This window comes from Myodes glareolus, chromosome 27 (genome assembly GCF_982192425.1).
Source record: "Myodes glareolus chromosome 27, mMyoGla1.1, whole genome shotgun sequence".
Classification (NCBI taxonomy): Eukaryota; Metazoa; Chordata; class Mammalia; order Rodentia; family Cricetidae; genus Myodes; species Myodes glareolus.
The window spans coordinates 42,811,506-42,829,222 of record NC_142052.1 but is presented as its reverse complement, the minus strand read 5'-3'; the positions used below and the strand labels follow the sequence as shown (position 1 = coordinate 42,829,222).

At 47.2% G+C, this 17,717-nt stretch overlaps 1 protein-coding gene across 8 annotated transcripts in view; it reads right to left on the bottom strand.

Annotated features, from left to right (window-relative positions):
- Spats2l (spermatogenesis associated serine rich 2 like) overlaps positions 1-17,717 on the bottom strand; it is a 170,955-nt gene that overhangs the window by 24,787 nt on the left and 128,451 nt on the right. For all 8 annotated transcript variants that reach the window (XM_085684154.2, XM_085684157.2, XM_048456106.3 and 5 more), the window contains 2 exons: positions 14,931-15,137; positions 13,553-13,688 (listed from right to left, as the gene is read on the bottom strand). In XM_085684154.2, coding sequence (XP_085540280.2) covers positions 13,553-13,688; positions 14,931-15,137 — 343 coding nt within the window. The remainder of the gene's footprint in view (positions 1-13,552; positions 13,689-14,930; positions 15,138-17,717) is intronic.

Genomic DNA, 17,717 nt, shown 5'->3' with positions numbered 1-17,717 from the left:
GGGTTTTGAAGCAGACATAGCACACATGAAAGGAAATACATTCATCCATCTGACAAGGTTGGCTTGGCCTCAGGTGGCTGAGAGTTGGGAGAGGCCCAGACTATCTTAGGAGGCTAGCAGTCTCCACAAAGCTACCTGCCTGCACTACCCCAGTCTCCTTCTGCAAAGAACGGACCCCAGGAGCCGTGAAGCCTGCAGGCTGCAGGTGTTCAGATTCCGGGGGGTGGGAGTGTTGGGAAGGGAGCGTGTCATGGGGAAGAGGCTTTGCTAGGTTCGTTACCAGCTCCACAATCGTACTGAGTTTTTGTTGGTAGGATTTGCTAATATAATATTGTGCTCAGAGAGTTGACAAGATGGGAATCGGTGGTATAATACACGGCCCCAGGAGAAACACATATTAAACAGAGCCAGATAGTAGCACAGGGGTTGGTTCAGACCTTGAGGGCTGGCAACAGGAGGGACAGAGGTTTACACAATAAACTCTTAATCTGTTTAACGCACGCACTCGGGGATGTGGAAAAGTCCGTGAAGTTGGCATCCAACCAGGCCATCTATTCCCGTGGGTGTTTTGGCAAGGGAAGGTCGTCCTTGTGTGTTTCGGCACTGCTCTCTGATAGACTGTTTGCAAAACTCATGCACAAAGGAAACCCAAGATTTTATCTCCGATCTGACACCAAGCTCAGGACGCTGTGTAAGGAGAGTCCGTTTGACCAACCCCCCCAAGGATCTTGTCACATTGGACCTGCAGTCCCTGGGTTTTGCTTCCAAGGCATTAGGCTTGGGAAAGGAAAACGGATGTGGCAGATGGATTAGTAGAGGTTGGGCTGTCCCTTGTAAGCTGTCAGACAGCAAGGAGCCGGCAACATATCATCCTGAGCCCCAGACGAAGAGCAGGTCAATAAGAAATGGCCACGTCTAAAGCCTTTCAAAGCCTGGGTGTCCCGGTCAGTCTCGAGAGTGATTCAATCAGGACCGTTTTCACGACTCAGTCTTCTCAGAAGGACAAGGTCAGGCAGCAGGCTGAACAGGGACTGAGGGTATCTTGGCGAAACTCTGGCATGGAGTCATCAGAGGGGAATGATGGGAGGCCCCCTCGGAGAGGACTGGTGTCGGCACACACCACAGGCATGCTGGGAAAGCAGGGGTCACCCGTGCTTTGAAGGTTCTCCTCAGCAGGTAGACCGCCTCAAGGCGGCTTAGCCGGTACAGAGTGCGCATTGTCTCTGCCAGGCCCATCAGTTGCTGGGCTCGTGTCATCCGGGACAATCTTACTAAAGCCTCCCAACACCCCAAGTGGCAGGAACCCTGCTCGGTCTCCACCCACGCTGGTACACGCTGGCATTCTGCATCAAAGACGATGTCCTGCTTCCTCCCCGAACTCCTCTCTTCAGCTAATGAACTCTCTTCAAATCTTTGCTTAACTGTCAGTGCCTCAAAAAAAATCCTTCGTTGAGGTTTTAAAACCTTACCTTTATGCTCTTCCTGTGTTGTGGATTGTTCACTAATGGCTGCACTATAAAGGAAGACAGCAGACCCCTATTTTCTGTGGTACAGCAATGACGGAGCTCCTCGGTGGGTCTACGATAGCGCTTGCACACAAACCGCGTCTCGGTAGAAATACATACCCTTTTGGACATGGGACTGAGTCCCATCACTTCAGATATAAGCCGAGGAATAAAACTGTAATGATATTCCCCAAACGCAGAGGCACTGACACAGAACCAACACAAGGAGTTGGCGGTGCTGTCGGCTGAAATGCGTGCTTTTCCATTTATCCAAGAACCTAAAGACGGAGAGGTTTTGCTTTCCAGTAGTGATGCTCGGTACTTGACAGAAACACGTAACTCTTTGACCGGCTTAGACTTCAGATGCATCCGGCATGTTCTCCACCCGTAGAATGGCCATAAACCCCATGCCAAGCTCAGACATTTCAGATGTACCTTTCCACCCTTCCAAACACATCTTCTCCTTTTATCTAAACCACTTGGATAATAAAAAATTTTATCCTGCGGCCATAATAAAAAGGCCTTTATTACCAAGGCAATCAGGTCTAAGAAGGAGACTACCATGGTGAAAACTTTATAGTTTATTATGCAGTTAATCACAGCTCGGATGCTCCTGATGCACAAACAAGTCTGAGGAGTGCCACTGAGATGGGATGAATGGATGAAGAAAGAGAGAGAGGAGAGAGGGAGAGGGAGAGTGAGGGAGAGGGAGAGGGAGAGACATAGCAAGACATGAAGGGAGGGTGAACTGTCTGAACTGTCTTGGTGGCAGATGCAGCCACTCAGAATTGGGTATTCCTTTATTCCAATCCTCTCTCTATCCACAGAACAGTAAAGTTATGACGAGCTTCTCACATCTCATCCCCGAGATCCAACACTTTCTAAACGCCCACAAAGCTGGAAGGTAACAAGGTACCAGAATCTTCCAGACCCAGCAAGACTAACACACACATGAACTCACTGAGATTGTGACTACACACACAAGGTCAGCATAGGTTCAAACCGGAAAAAATCCCAGCAGTGAGAAGGGGGAAGTGGACACAAAGTCCCACCCCTAACCAAGAAGCCCAAGATGGGAAAGGGAAGCCCTGTTTTCTTCGATGGAGGGTCACTGGGTAGATCAACCAGACTTCAGGGCAGGCTGCATGCCCAGGAGTAAATGGCCAACACAAAATGAACTCCACTTTTTAAATTTTTTGGGTTTTTTTTGTCTTGTTAGTTTTTTGTTTTCATTTTCTTTCTTTTTTTTGAGAGAGAGAGAGAAAGAGAGAGAGTCAGGGAACAAGAAAGAGGAAAAACAGAGCATGAAGTGGGGTGGGTAGGGAGGTAGAGAGGATCTTGGAGGGGAACCAGTATGATTATAGTATATCTTATGAGACAACCTTTTTAATTAAGAAGAGCTGAAATATAACTTCCTGCCAATATCTCTTGGTAGAAGAAAAGAATGTTCCGAAATGCTACGCTAGAAAAAAAAAGAAAGACTTACGTGAGCACCCGCCGTGGAGCAGGCTAGTAGTTTCCTAGAATGATCTGACACGCTTCCACACTTACATGGGAATATTCACACAACCCACAGAGAGAGGCAACTGTATGTTGGTTTCATAGCTGAGCAGATGTAAGAAACTCAATCGGCTTCTGAGCTAGAATACAGGAAATGAAATCCAAACCCCATTCTGTCTAACTTCACACCACGGGCTTCCTAATTAAGTGCTTAATAAACCTTGGAAAGTATGACTTTTATTAGAAGATGGCCTAGTAAGAATCAAGAGTTTCCAGCCACTGAAATAAAGCTGCGTGCATGGAAGGAATTCTATTAGTCCTGCTTCATGTCCAGAGTAACCCCTGACTCCTGTGCCCTGCTGGCCTCACAGGTTAAAAACAAACACACAAACAGCCCCCAAAGCAGCAACATTCTCAAATGTTAACTCATTTGATTCATTCTCAAATTATAACATAGAATAGTTCTCTTTAAATATTATAATGCATTTGCTATCCGTGATAACTCTTAAGAAATGCATCTTGTTTTCCTAGGGAAATGCACTGTATTATAAATAGCTTTCTGTCTTACTTTTGGATTTTTCTTTACTTTTCTTTCTTTTTATTTTATTTCAGACAGGGGTTTCTTTGTGTAGTCTTGGCTGTCCTAGAACTTGCTCTGTAGACCAGGCCGGCCTCAAATTCACAGAGACTTGCCTGCCTCTGCCTCCGAGTACTGGAATTAAAGACGTGTGCCATCACCGCCTGGCTATATTATAAATTCTTAAAGATATCAGACCCAACAGGGGTATGTAGACAGAACACTTTGCTTAATTTCCCCTTCTATTTCCGTTCTAAGACGTAAAACATGGGCTTCTTTTCAGAAGCTCCGCATGACTAGCAGGTTGATGGGCAGCCTTCACCTGCTGAAAAGATGTAGACGTATTTACTGATGACAGAGCAAACTCAGGAGCAATGCCGAGTCCCTGGCTCTTATGGGGTATCCGCTCTGCAAAGATGCCTGCAGTGGATGCGAAGTTGACTCCTAGGACCCCTCGTGTGTGCCGTAGCTGACGTAACGCATAGCGGTAATCCACACATGGGGCCCAGGGAGGCTATTAATATGAGATGCTGTTTATGATGATTTCCTGGGACCATACCTAAACCCAAAAGGCCAGTTCGGTACTTTCTGTATTTATCAGCCTGCTCTTCCTCCAACTGACTCATTCAGTCTCAGTAGTGGCCCCAGGGAAACCTCTAATGGAGAGGAAAATCCTGAGGGAGGAAAGAGAATAGAAATGGAGAGATCTCCACCCCCACAGAGCGGGCTGCACCTATTCAGAGTGGCAGACATTCACAAAACGAGGCAAGGTCTGGCGGAGCGCGGGACCACAGCCGCAAAGTCGCAGGCACCTTGAGTTTCTCCGCATTCTGTGGCGTTTGCCGTTTTCACGGTTTCTGGACGAATCCTGGAGCCCATTCCTATTGATTACACTCATGCAGAGTGCGGAAAAGGAGTCATTTTGGGCCATTTGTCAGCTAGACGGCAACAGAATCCATCCATATGGCCCTCTTGAGGCATAAATGTATTTATTAGCTTCTTTTATTACTGTCTCCTTTGCAAGTGTGGGCTCCCTCTCATGCGGTGTTCTTTTAATATTCTCAGATAATACGGACTATTGGGTGTGGGGGAAGGAACAGGTTTATTTAGTTTCCTTTGGACAGTGTCTTGTGCACAGCACAAACAGGTGGGCACCGAGAGAGAAACCATCTGATGAGAAAGAAAGGAATTCCTGAGAAAGTCTGGTTCGGCAGGTTTGGATCGTTCTGAAGATTGCATTCGCTTCCAGAGCGGAAAGGCCACGGAAGCCTTCTATTACATTTAAAAAATAAAAGCGTAAGTCAAATGTCTGATTTTGATTTAAAAAAAAAAAAAGAAGCAAAAGCGAAAACTGAAAATCACATGTCCTGACCTCTCGCTTCTGCTCTTTGTTCTGTGTTTAGGCTAAAAGCCGGCAAATCTAGCAAGTGTTTCACACGCTTCTTATAATTAAACAGGGAATTGAAAGCCTTGTGCGATCATTACGGAGCGGGGCCGAACGGCTGAAAACCCTCCTCGGGTCATCCCTGTGCTAGCAACCCCGTGATAAATATATCTTATTGGAAGGGACATGGAAAAGCATCATTCTGTGACTGAAGGATCACACTACACCAGGAGCCCTATCTAGGCTCACTGTTTTGGCCGCGCTGGCATTACCATGGGATTCCTACCCATTCCCTACGCTTATGTCAAGATCCTTTAAGTGAATGAACTCAAAGCCACATCTACTTGCTGTCATCTGTTCTGGGACCACAGGTCAAATTCTAGGGTCATTTCTTTAAGAAAAAAAACCCAACTATGTGTCATGTCTACCAAAGAGTATATGGAACTCCATAATGCTAATGATTCTCTTAATTAAGAGACGGTAAATAAATGACTAAAGATTTGTTCAACAACTGCTGCGTCATCAGCTCTCCAAAACCACCTTCTGCTTCCCTCTGGTGTGAACAGCACAAGGGCCTGCCCTCCTGAGTGTGCCCCTGCATTAGAGAAGACTGGACATGAGAGCCATGTATGCCTGGGAATACCAAGTAACCTTGCTGCCTGCGTGAAGCCAAGGAAGAATACCCCCAAACAGGCGCTTAATGAAACAATTCCCTACCGGACTTATCTGAACATGCCTCGGATCTCCGTCCTAATCCCGGTCCCCGCTGTGATATTTGGCTTCATTGTAAAATGAGAAAAGGACTCCGGTAGAGACAGAATCGCTAATGAAAGGGCCTGCCTGTCATTAGCTACAACCTCCAGCTCTTAATTTTTCCATTTCCTTCTAAGGACTGAGTTGAATTCTATAATGAAAAACAGACCCCCACCCCCAAAGCGAAGCCTTCAATTTCCTATACTACAGTGTAATTGTTTTTCTGATCTCAAGGAGGCAAAAATGTAATTTGACCTTTAAAACACGTAGCTGGGAGGGTTATGTTTCAGGCAGTATGGAAAAAAATTTTTTTTTTTCTACCACTGATTGAAAAGGGAAGGCTTTGTGGTTCGAAAGCAACGGGGGAGAAAATCCCCCTTCTTGTATCCCCATAACTGGCCTTGAAGGATGGGGTGCCCCGAGTTAGATACTCACAGTGTTATAGAGTCTGTCTTTCCCTCAATGTGCTGCATTCTCTCCCCATAGGGAATTCTCTATACTACCGACATCTTGGACCCAAGATGCCCTTGCTATAGGAGTATGGGAAGGAAGGAAGATGGGTGGAGAGACCATCCCATGCATCCTTGGCTGGTTAGCAGTGCCCCTGGTCTCACTTGTGCTACCAGAGACTGGTCACATGCCCTCCCTGTCGCTCTGACAGTCAATGATATATATTGCCAGACTGACCGTCTGCCAGGGGGGAGACACTGAGAGACCAGTGAGAGACACTGACAATACCGGCTTCGGACTCACTCTCTCTTCCACAAGGTTTGTGACCAGGGACTTTCAACTGTTACCAGACCCAAAAGAGAACCAGCTGGGTTTAAACCTATACAAATAAGTTTTCATTACCTCATCATCCGGTGAGGGGCACTAGCTTGGTCTGAATTTCTTGCTATCGTGGATTCCATTCATCTGTTAATGGGCAACTACTAGGCTGGTCCCAATTTCTTGTTATAGTGAATAAAGCAGCAATATGCATGGGAGATTTGGTACAATAACAACAATGAAAATTATACATATTTACTATATATACTATATATACATGTAGTAGTCATATATATGTGAATACTATTTCCTTCTTCCCAGGAGGGGAGACCCAGAGGGACATGGCACAGCCTTTCTTTCTGGTCCATGTGTGGATGCCTACAGTGTGTGCAGAATATGTCTACCATAGCTCTCTTCCACCCAACGTTTAGGGCATGAAGACTGTTTGCCTACAGAGACCGCTCCTACCTAGACTGGCTAAACCATCTCTGTGATCCAGCTGTATACCAAAAACCCTGCCTCCTTGTTTGTCTGTATGTGATAGCCCCACCTCCCTGTTCAACTCTACATAATAAACACACTGAGCCGCCAGGGAGCTGCGGGTTTCTCCGTCCGACTCTCGCCCACCCGATCCCAGCCTTCTGTCTGTGTCTCTGACTCTGGGTTTTCCTTCATGACCTTGATGTCCCGGTCAGGTTCGTCCCCGGAGCCATGCTGGATGCATTAGATTTAGAATATATAACATCAAACAAGGACACAAGCACAGGAAGAAAAATGCTGCATGTCCTCGCTTACACGCAGACACTAACTAGGACATGTATGTATAAGTGTGCAGGTGGGTACAGTGTAACATGTAGGAAAACATGCAAGGGTGCAAATCAGGGGGTGAGGAAGGTCAGGAAGGAAGTGGACACTCGAGTCATGAGAAGGGACACACAGCTAATTATTTTTCTAGTTCTAACTCTGTAGGGATTTTCTGGTGGTGGGGAAATCTATAAAAATACAACCCACACTTCAAGTGTGAAGTCCAGCATCTTCAGGGTACCTGTTGTGAATATACAGAGGTTCACTGAGATGTAGGATCTGCTAATTCCAGCGTGTGATGGGTTTTAAGTCTACCAGACTCAAGTTGTAATGGAAAGGCCACCCAAAAGATAGAAGAAAACACTGAATTCTGGGGCCACCGAAGTACGTTTGGGGGGTGATACCTTTGTAAAGGAGTCTTCAAACTATAGTTTCCACACATGAGGGTGTGACGGGGAAGTAAATACTAGCTCACAGGCGCTGTCTCTCGGTAACTACCAAGCTGTGCACAAGGAGAGCGACAAAAGGCCTTCAGAGCACGGGCAAACCAGATTCTCGGCATTGCGAGCAAATCCTGGCACCACACAAAAGGAGCCCCATGAAAGATGAGTGTTTGGAGCTGGTGACAGGGAGCGTTGGCCACTAACAAGAGAACTCGCGAAGCGAAGGAGGAGGACGGTCTTACTTGGCCTCAGACTTAGGTGGCTCAGAGGGTGTACATGTCAATAATTGGACACTCTTTGAGCATCCGAGGAGCAACACTTGGAATAGGGTATCACCCATGACCAGGAGTTTCTGAGATGCAGGTCTCACCGGTTTCTTCCCATTGGGAGGCCTCCTCAAGCTCACATGCCAAAAACAAAGCAGGATTTAAAATGTCAAAGAGACGATATCTGGCTGATATCACCATCCTGCCAGTTCGGGTGAAAATGTGCGCAGAAAGGCTTTGCCTAGCTACTGCCAAGGCTTCAGGGGGAGGTAAAGGGATCTGGGGGGACTGATAAATGACAGCTACCTTAAAACAGGAAGTTCTTCTGCTTGGGGCTCTCACACTAGAATCCACCTTTTGGCTAAGGGACAGGGTATCTAGAGAGGATTGTTGCATGCGATTAAGTTTCTTTGGCTCTAGGGCACATTTTCACGAGGAGGATGACGTCATGAACTATGGAAGACCCGCAAGGGACAATGAATCAAAAGAAAAAAAAAGGGTTAGGGAGACACCAGGAGCTCTGACCTGGACGGGGCAACAGGAAGGAGCCTCAGAATAGATATGAAGGAAGAGGAGATGACCTGAGGAAGGGGAAGTGGGCAAGGGCCGAGACTCACATCTCAACTCCGGACTTGGCCTGGATGAGACCTCGCTTCTGCTGTGGTTTAAACATGAAAGCTCGTCATAGGATCACAGGTTTGGAATACTTGGTTTCTCCCTTGGTGGGCACCATTTTGGGAGGTTGCGAAACTTTTAAAGGCAGAGCCTTGTGGGAGGAAGCAGGTCACTAGGGGTGGGCCTTGAGGCTTTACAGCTTAGCCTACTACTTCCGGTCAGCTCTCTGCTTCCTAATTGCACAGGTGACAAGACCAGCCTCTTCATGGTCTTGCCCCTGGGCCTTTCCCTCTAGGAGGGACATGTTCCTTCTTTACTGTGAACTAAACAAATCATTCATTCCCTAAAGTGCTTCTTGTGTTAATTGGCTATAGCTATGAGAAAGGCAATGCATACAACCCTACTTCAGGAAAACAAGACACAGGACATAGGGCCAGTGTGGTCCCGTGCTACAGAATGAGTGCTCTAAATGCCCTTTTTTATTTAAAATAAAACTGCTTAAACCGATTGCCCCCTCCATCCCTCCATCTCTACAACCACATCACCACCCCCACCCACCCCACCACGACTTTGCTGGCTCCCGACCAGCTTCCCTCTTCCCTAGAAGTGCTCTTAATTAGATGTTAAATTGACAATAACACCTAACAGGGTTTTTATAGCTCTATTTTGGGATGCTGTCTCTCTCAGCATATGGCAGAAATATCGAGTATTATTATACTTCCTCGATGTTTTTTCAATTTCATGTTTTATTGCTCATTTTAAGCCTTCATAATCAACTTGGACACACATACGCCGGCTCTGTGATGAGAAACTAGGCTAGTCTGCGCACAGAGCAATTAAATCTGGCAGCGATGATTCCAAAGGATGACTATTTCCCAGCTGTGGCAGGAGGGCCAGTCGGACAGAGACGAGACCAGCTGTTTCGCGTTAGTTCCTGATATCACTTTTACGCTCCCGCTGCCAAGTTTATCTTCTGCCCAGGCACGGCGGGAGAGGATCATGTCATATCTTGGTTACTTGCTCAGATCCCCGGTTCGTTCTGGGAAAATGGGAAAGTCCAGTCCCACATAGGGCCAGCTAGTCACACGGGACAGGGTTCCGGTGAGACGCCAACGTGGTTTCCTTCAGTTAGCTGTATCAAGCAAGCGTTCTTCACGGCCTGCTTGGGAAGGATCGATGCCCAGGTCATTCAGCCCTGGTGTGCCCTCGGTAAGGCTGGAGGATGACCAGCCACCCACTTTCTTCTAACTTCTTGAAATCGCCGTTCCCACAAACTCCATCACGATCGTTGGCGGGATGTCCTCAAGCAGAATTTGTGCCCTCAAGTTGGCAATTGTGAAAAATATTTTTAAGGTTTTACATTAAGTATATGTTTTTCTTCATTTATTTCTGAAGGACACACAATGCCTCCTATTGAGTACCTGGGAGTTAGGAGGACTGGGCCATCCAAATAAGGACCAGAGGGAGGATCTAGGAGTGGGGCTCACTGACTCATGCCACTGAGGGTCACGTGATTTAAGTAATGTTTCAAAACGAACAATTTTTTTCCCCCAGAAAACCAAAGGATGTGAACCATGTGTTTTGTATCTACAAACCTTGTTGGATGGTGCCCAAGGTTTGCCTGTATTTAAACCGGTGGTGCCAGGCACACAGCTCCCTCTGTTGCCTACGGTACACGATTTAGCCATCAGTAGGGAAACTTCTTTCCCAATTCTTCTGTAGCCTGGTATTTCCATGAGTACCACAAATCCCAAAATTCATCCTCCCCCTCCTCACTCAGGAGACAAAGGAGGCTCTGTCTTAGTGGGTCACTGTGCTGGCTGGGCCCAGGTCTTATCTGGAGCAGAAGCAAAGGTTTCCTCTTGGCAGAGACGCATGCACATGGTTATGCTTACACAGTAATTTGGTTTGATTCTTAAGTCAGCGCACAATTGTGGTGGGATCATTTTTATAAAGGGTGAGGTCAGAAAAAGAGTGTTGGCGCTTACTCCGTAGCCGCCACATCTAGCAAACGGTTGAACTGTACTCTTCCTTCCTGGGTCTGGAAGGAAGCGTCCTTTTGTCTCGTGGGTGACTTCTTAGCGTGGCAAGGCTCGTTCAGGCCCCGTCTCCCCACCAGGTTAAAGAGCAAAGGAAGAATCGAGAGCAGAGAAACCGCACACGGCTTCCGTGGGCACTGGCTTTCCTGGTCCAGACTTCCACCATTTGAGAAGTGAAAGAAACTCAAGCCTGCGGTCAACCTCCAGATGTCTCGTGATCCCTGTGCTCTTCCTTACACTAACACACAAAATTAAGTAAGTAAAAAGCAGTCACAGCAGCTGGAGGCGGGGGGGGGGGGGGGGGGGGGGAGGGGGGGGGATGGGGGGGTGGGGGGGGGAGGGGGCGGGGAGATTCACGGTCACCACTACAACATTGGGTAAGCCAGAGCCCGAGTCACTCAGATACAAGGTATCATGAGGGGCTCTCCGGGTGGGGTGGGGCGATTCCCGGTCACCACTATAACATTGGGTAAGCCAGAGCCCGAGTCACTCAGATACAAAGTATCATGAGGGGCTCTCAGAGGAAGCACTTACTCTACAGTGGCACCCACATGGGTAGGGTGCAGAACTCCCCTCCAGGCCTAGGACCAATCCCCCAAGACCGAGGCTGCCAAGCTGCAGACCCCAGGAGCCAACCTTGCCCCAGTGTCTTTCTGCACTGTCCAAGGTTGCTTTCACAAGAGCAGAGCTGAGTGACCATATGTCTGGAATGCTTAACTAATTTACTCGTTGGCCTTTCCCAGATAGCCCCTGCTGCCTCTGGCTCCAGACACTTGTTGGGTAGACTTACAAGTCATGGGGCGACTGACTTAAGGAGAGACTGGAAAAGTCCTAACTAGACATCTCTGAGAACTCTGATCTTCAAGAGGACAGCATCTTTGCCGTATGGAAGTGGTCTCACGCGCATCCTGGGAGTTGCTTTGGACAACTTGGCTGCAGTCTGGTCAAGAGGAATGTTCCACGGACGCCGTGTCTGGGTGAGGGTAAAGGGCTGCTCATCCCGGAAGCCCTGTAAGGGGACTGAGTGGTGACGGAAGGAGACATTTGACGTCAAGTTCCTCGTGTCTTCTGCACCCTCGGGATCATGCAGGTAACGGATGGTTTAAAATTCATGAATTTTAGATCAAGCCAGTGTGAAGCGCAATCCTTAGTTTTTACAATGCCACGGCTTCTGCTAAAAAGCACAGCGGCATCAAAGCAAGGGCACGGTGCAGAAAGTTATGCCGAAAATACAACCAGCTATAGCACCAGGAGAGGTCAAGGAGAGATGGGGACGGTTGCCATGAACCTGGGTGCCGCGGTTGGTTGATTTCTTTCGGTGAGAGCGCCTACAGTTTGACCTAGATAACTGTGGCTCTTCAACTTTCAGCTTATAGGACTGAGCTGGGACTGACCCCGCTGTCAACTCTACAAGAGGCATTTGGCTTGGAACAGATAGTGGGAAGACCGTTTCCCCTGCTGTAGTGGTTGCTATATAGAGACTTACACAGGACCAAAGCAGCCAGTGCTTTTGACCAAAAAGCCACTGCCGTTTTTTTTTTTTTTTTTTTTTGCTGGAACTTAGCCTTAGGGGTTAAGACTTAGGGGGAAGTCAAGAAGCGGCTGCCATAGATTTGTCTGTCTAAGAATGAAGTAAGAAATAAGCAGAAGTGGGAAACGGTGGGAGATCCTGCAGGAGAGACTTGGAGGAAGGAGTGAGGGAGGAGGAGAATGGCCGGCTCCTGATAGCGGGATACTACAATTTGATTTAGAAGCACATTTACCGGAATGAAGCTTCTGGAATATTTCTGGATGCATCAGCCACGAGATTCTCTTTTGTCTTTAGTATGTCTTTTCTCATTTGAAATGGAAAGAGTCTTAAATGGCACACTGAGAAGATTTTTCTCCCATGGTAATAGCATTCTATGTAATGATAAATACCTCACTCCAATTCTGTACATAACTAAACATCCAGGACTCAGAGAGACATTTTTTGCAGTAAAACCAGCAGAAGGGAGGGAAGGGTATCACCGAAGCCACACCAGGGAACCATTTTTTTTTTTTTTTTAAAGAAAGCAAGCACGTTTGGTACAGAACAGTGAGTTGGGCAGTACTGAGAACAGCATTGTGATTGGCTAAGAGTGAATGTCAACCTGACGGGATCTAGAGTGGCTGAGAGGCAGGCTTCCGGGCACACCTGTGAGAGATCATCTAGATTAACTAAGGCGGGAAGGACCGCTCGATCTGTGGTTGGTGGGCTGGAGTCCTGGGCTGAATATAAAGAAAAAGAAAAAGCAAGCTGGGAGCAACACCCGCCGACGACTCTGCTTCCCAAACACGGACACACGTGGCCAGCTGCTTCTAGCTCCTGTGCCGTAGTCATGAGCTCCTGCTACGGCGGTGGCCTGCGCCCTCAGACTGTGTGTCAAAATACATTTTTCCTTCCTTGGGTTGCTTTTGTTACAGGGATGCAGCCACCACAGCCCACGTCAAGAGGAGAGCTCTATCGTGAAGTTCACTGGATAAGGTGTTTCTTTTTTACTAGGGGAATTTAATGATAATGATGGGAATATTTTTGCTTTTTCAAATATCCCTCATGTGATTAGCTTTTCACGAATGTCAACACCACATAAGCACGTCCCATAAGCTTTCATCCCTAGCCCTGATAGGCTATTAGGTCAGCTTCAAACTCCAGTGAATTGTGACGGCTATCAGAGTTCTTATTCAAATACCTTTCCTTTCTCATTTCCAAGATCTATTTTCCTGCCTGCAGAACTTTAAAATGAGTCAGCCTGAGAGCTGTTCTGTGATGTCTATGCATTAAATAAACCACCTTTTGCATCTGATGTTTTTTTTCTATAGGCCACAGGAACAGCCTGGATGCTGGGAATTGATGGCTGCGGGATGGCTTTTACTCACCAGTTGTGCAACTCGGCGAAAGCGGCTTTGATCTTCTTCACGGAACTGTCCACCTCCTCCTTGATCATGACGCGGTACCGAGTCAGGGAAACCGTGCAGCGCTGCAAATCCTTCACCGATTTCTCGATATTCGGGCCTAAAATTGACGCCAAGGAAAAGATGAGCAGCATGCCCACTTTATCTTTTATTTATGAGCTAAGAGAAAAACGAGGCAAGCCACCCACTTCACAGAGACCTGGTTTTTGGTTTCTAGAAGAAAAACATGGCTAAAGAAAAAGGTTTGTCTGGCCCTGGAGAATGTCTTCACCCAGAGGAACACTGGCTGTGCCATGTAGGGTCTGTCTGTCCTTCCGCAAGTGTCATAAACTTCAGTGTCTTCCAATCTAAAGGCCATTTGTGCAGCTGGCTTCCACTGTAAGCACCACTGCATGTGGCTCAAAGTCAACAGGGATTTTGGAGCAGGACAATGACAGAGAGACCAGGGGAGGTACAAACAGGCTAGAGAGAGTGGGGCACAAATGTCAGGTATGCTGGCTCCTGACCGGCGCGGCCCGAGTCAGGCCCGGAATGACAGGAACAGCGTGCAAGCATCTCTATGTGTGCCCATCTCCCCGGGTTTCCTGCAATCCACACCAGGGTGGAAAGCCTGCCCAGCCAACAGGCTGCTCTTATCTCAGCAAGAGTTTGTTTCATCCAAGAAAGCCATCTCCCTAGAGAAAACGGAGCCAGCGTGTCAAGCCAAAGTCACGGAAATCAAATACAACTGAGGCCGAATCAGAAGTCACTGAGTTACTGAGTCTTGGAATCAGACAGGAAGCGATTTAGCCGTTTCATTCGTACGTCTAGTCGCAAGTCAAAGACACCAAGGTTTGGAAAATGGAAATTCTGTGTGTCAAATAGCAAAAAGCCTTTCGGTGTTAGATTGTCTGAAAGTTCTACAATGGAACCGAGTTCACACAGGGAAGATCATCTCTCAGGGAAGATCTGTCAGGAGCTACATCCATCTTCATCCTCACAGGCCTGGACTTCATATGTCTGGGAGGCAGTCATCTGCCCTGTGCTAATACTGCTTCCTAAATGACCGAGCTAAGTGAACACGCATCCATCCACGCTGGGGCAGAGAAGGGGATGCCATTCCACCTTGATTCTCTTAGACCTTTGACAGACATGGGAATGACAGACATGGTAAGGAGCTCATCTGCCTTCCCATTTTCCATCTGAGTGGATCATAGGGGGAAAAAAATAAAGAAGAAATTCCACTGTAAGTAGGGTCCTCTTGGCTAAGCAGCATTTTTTTTTCTGGAAAGTTCTGCCATACTGGCACTTTTAGGTGCGTGCGGAACATGTTGAGTCACATGTGCAAAGGAAACCACTTTACCTCTTTTCTTTGCCAGCTCGTCCGCCTTTATTTCGAGATGAGCTGCGGGGCCATTGGACTTAACAGGAGATGTTTTTGCCTTCGGCTTGCTTGGGTTACAAGGCTGCCCAGATGCCCACGGTAGACCATCTGGCCCCTCTGATGGTCCGTGAATAGGTTTGGGGCTCCCATCTAAGGACATTCTCTGCTGCAGTACTCTGTTACCTTCTGTAAGAGAACACCAAATAATGACTGTGAAGGGGATGAAGCAAACGCTCAGGCGGCCAAGTGATGGGGAAGGGCAGGAGATCTGGTTCCATTCGCAGGCTGACAATAATGCCTTGCCCTGCAAAACACCGAGGAAACCATCTTCTGTGAGGTAACACCTTGGAAAGGGCCTTGGGCTTAGAGTCAGAAGACCTGGGTCTGCGTGTGGGCCCTGGGAACTGCTTGCAGAGAGAGGGGGACAAGCCGCTTAATATCTGAACCCCACTTTCCTCGCGTGTAACTGCTTAGCAAGGTTATTAACAGGCTTGCAAGGGATGAGTATGAGTCCCTATCTCTCCCTTCCCCCCAATTCCAGTAAAAGCTTAGGCATCGTTCAGGGTGAGCTCGCACTGAAACCGAAATACGCAACCCCCCCAGCCCCCCATCTCCACTAATGCTTTGGGGCACTTCATTCTGAGTTAAGGAGGGCAGGAGCGGGATTGGAGATGGGGCAAGCATGGAGAGACCATGGGCACCATCATCATGTCATCTAATTTATGGCGGGACTAAATCGGTAAGCATCACGGTAACATCTCAACTATCTTTAAATTCCAAGAGCTGGATTCTCTCTAGAGCTTGGACAGATGGGGCAGTAAGTTAGCAGCACGTTGCTTTTGGCAACCTTTAAAGGTAGGGTCCGAGGTGGTGATTGCTGGTGTGAATTAAATGGTGCCTAAGGGCCCCGAAAAGGGAATGTATCACTTTTCAGATTTTACCACAGAGATTTCCGGTATGAAAAAAGAAAGAAAGAAAGAAAGAGAGAGAGAAAGAGAGAAAGAGAGAAGGAAAGGAAGAAAGGAAGTAAGGAAGGAAGGGAGAAAGAAAGAGAGAAAGAGAGAGAGAAAAAGAGAGACGGAAAGGAAGAAAGGAAGGAAGGAAGGAAGGAAGGAAGGAAGAAAGAAAGAAAGAAAGAAAGAAAGAAAGAAAGAAAGAAAGAAAGAAAGAAGGAAAAACAAAACTGTGGCCAGTGTGCTTCTGAAGGTCAGGTTCATGGACAGGCATGTGGTTAGCAGAAAGAGGACATTCTGGCTTAGAAGACTCCAATTCTGAGCTACCCTGCGCCCTGGACAGCCCAGTAGGAATGCTTTTACCTCTCTAGCTGGCTGTGGCTCACACGTATGCAGAGTGCCATCTTCTCTTTGAAGCCCAGCCCTGCTTCTTCCTGCTCCTCGTTGGCTTTATATATTGCGTTTAGTGTAAGGCTCCTACGCCTGTCTCTCAGCACTGCCTTGCGAGAGGCTATGACCTCCGCGAGGGCAGACACTGAGCCAGATTCCCTTTCTAAGCTCCGGGACTTGTGTCTGGTTCAATAGATTTCTGCAGAACTGTGATTGAGTTAAAGTACCCTTAACATGATTTCATAGGGGGAAAAAAAGAAAGAGGCGAGGCACACCTTTCCCGACACTGTCACAAACATTACGAAGACCAGAAGAAAGTGTGAGAGAATGCAATCTAGGGTCCCAGACAATTTGATTTCAGACATTAGCTCATTTATGATAAATACGATTTGACGCTGGTACAATCCATCATTCATAACCTGCATATCAAGGAGTTTCCCTGAACGATGGAAACCTTACTGAAAGGGAAATTACAGCACACAATGAAATGTCCAGAAAGGGTAGTGGACAGCGAGCAAACACTTAAATCGCATTTCTTGCGGTAACGAAACCCATCGGAATGGTAAGGTGTAATTTAATCCCGAGTTACACTAACGTGGGACGTCCCTGTGTGAATGACAGTGGCTGTCAAGCTTCTGTGTGAAATGACTCTCCTTCGGGACTGTTCACACAGCAGGTTCCTAAGGGATGGTCTCTGGAGAGCCCAGGTCAGCAGTGGGCCCCGTGTTCTACATCCCAGGTGGCTCCGAAAGAGTGGAGATGGGTAGGCCCACCTGAGGATGGATTTATAAACAGTTGCGTTGAAACAATGTCTAAAGATGGATTTATAAACAGTTGCGTTGAAACAATGTCTAAATCCAAACTAGTTCCAACCGGTGCCCTTCCTACGTCACAGCTGAAGCTCAGTCTGGGTGTGCGATTATACATTCAGAATCTTAAATTCAGCACAGCACAGCAGATTAGTTGCGGTCTTGGAAATATGGGGGCGGGTAGCCTAATGGAAATGATGACCTTAGGGAGGAGAAGAGAAATTATTCTGTTAAGATGCAAATGAATTTTAAACAGGAGACAAGCATGTAAATAAATATGAGCTCATTAACCTGGAGCTAAAAATATTTTGTTTGTGCGTCAGAGAAAAATATGTAGGCTATCGATTCCGTTCACCATTCATCTCACAGATATTTATGGAGAAATTTTAATAGCAATATTTTTGCCCTCTGAAAAATCATTATTGGGGGAATCATCGAACACTGGGGATTATTTACAATTCCCAAAGACCACTTGGATCTATCTGCACGCTGGCTAGGTAGATTAGTCTATAAATATGGCGAAACCCTGGGATTCTCTCGGAGAGTTACACAACCGCAACAGAAGGATGGCCATTGGACTGCAAGTCCTGGACTTGCAATCATACAAGAATGGA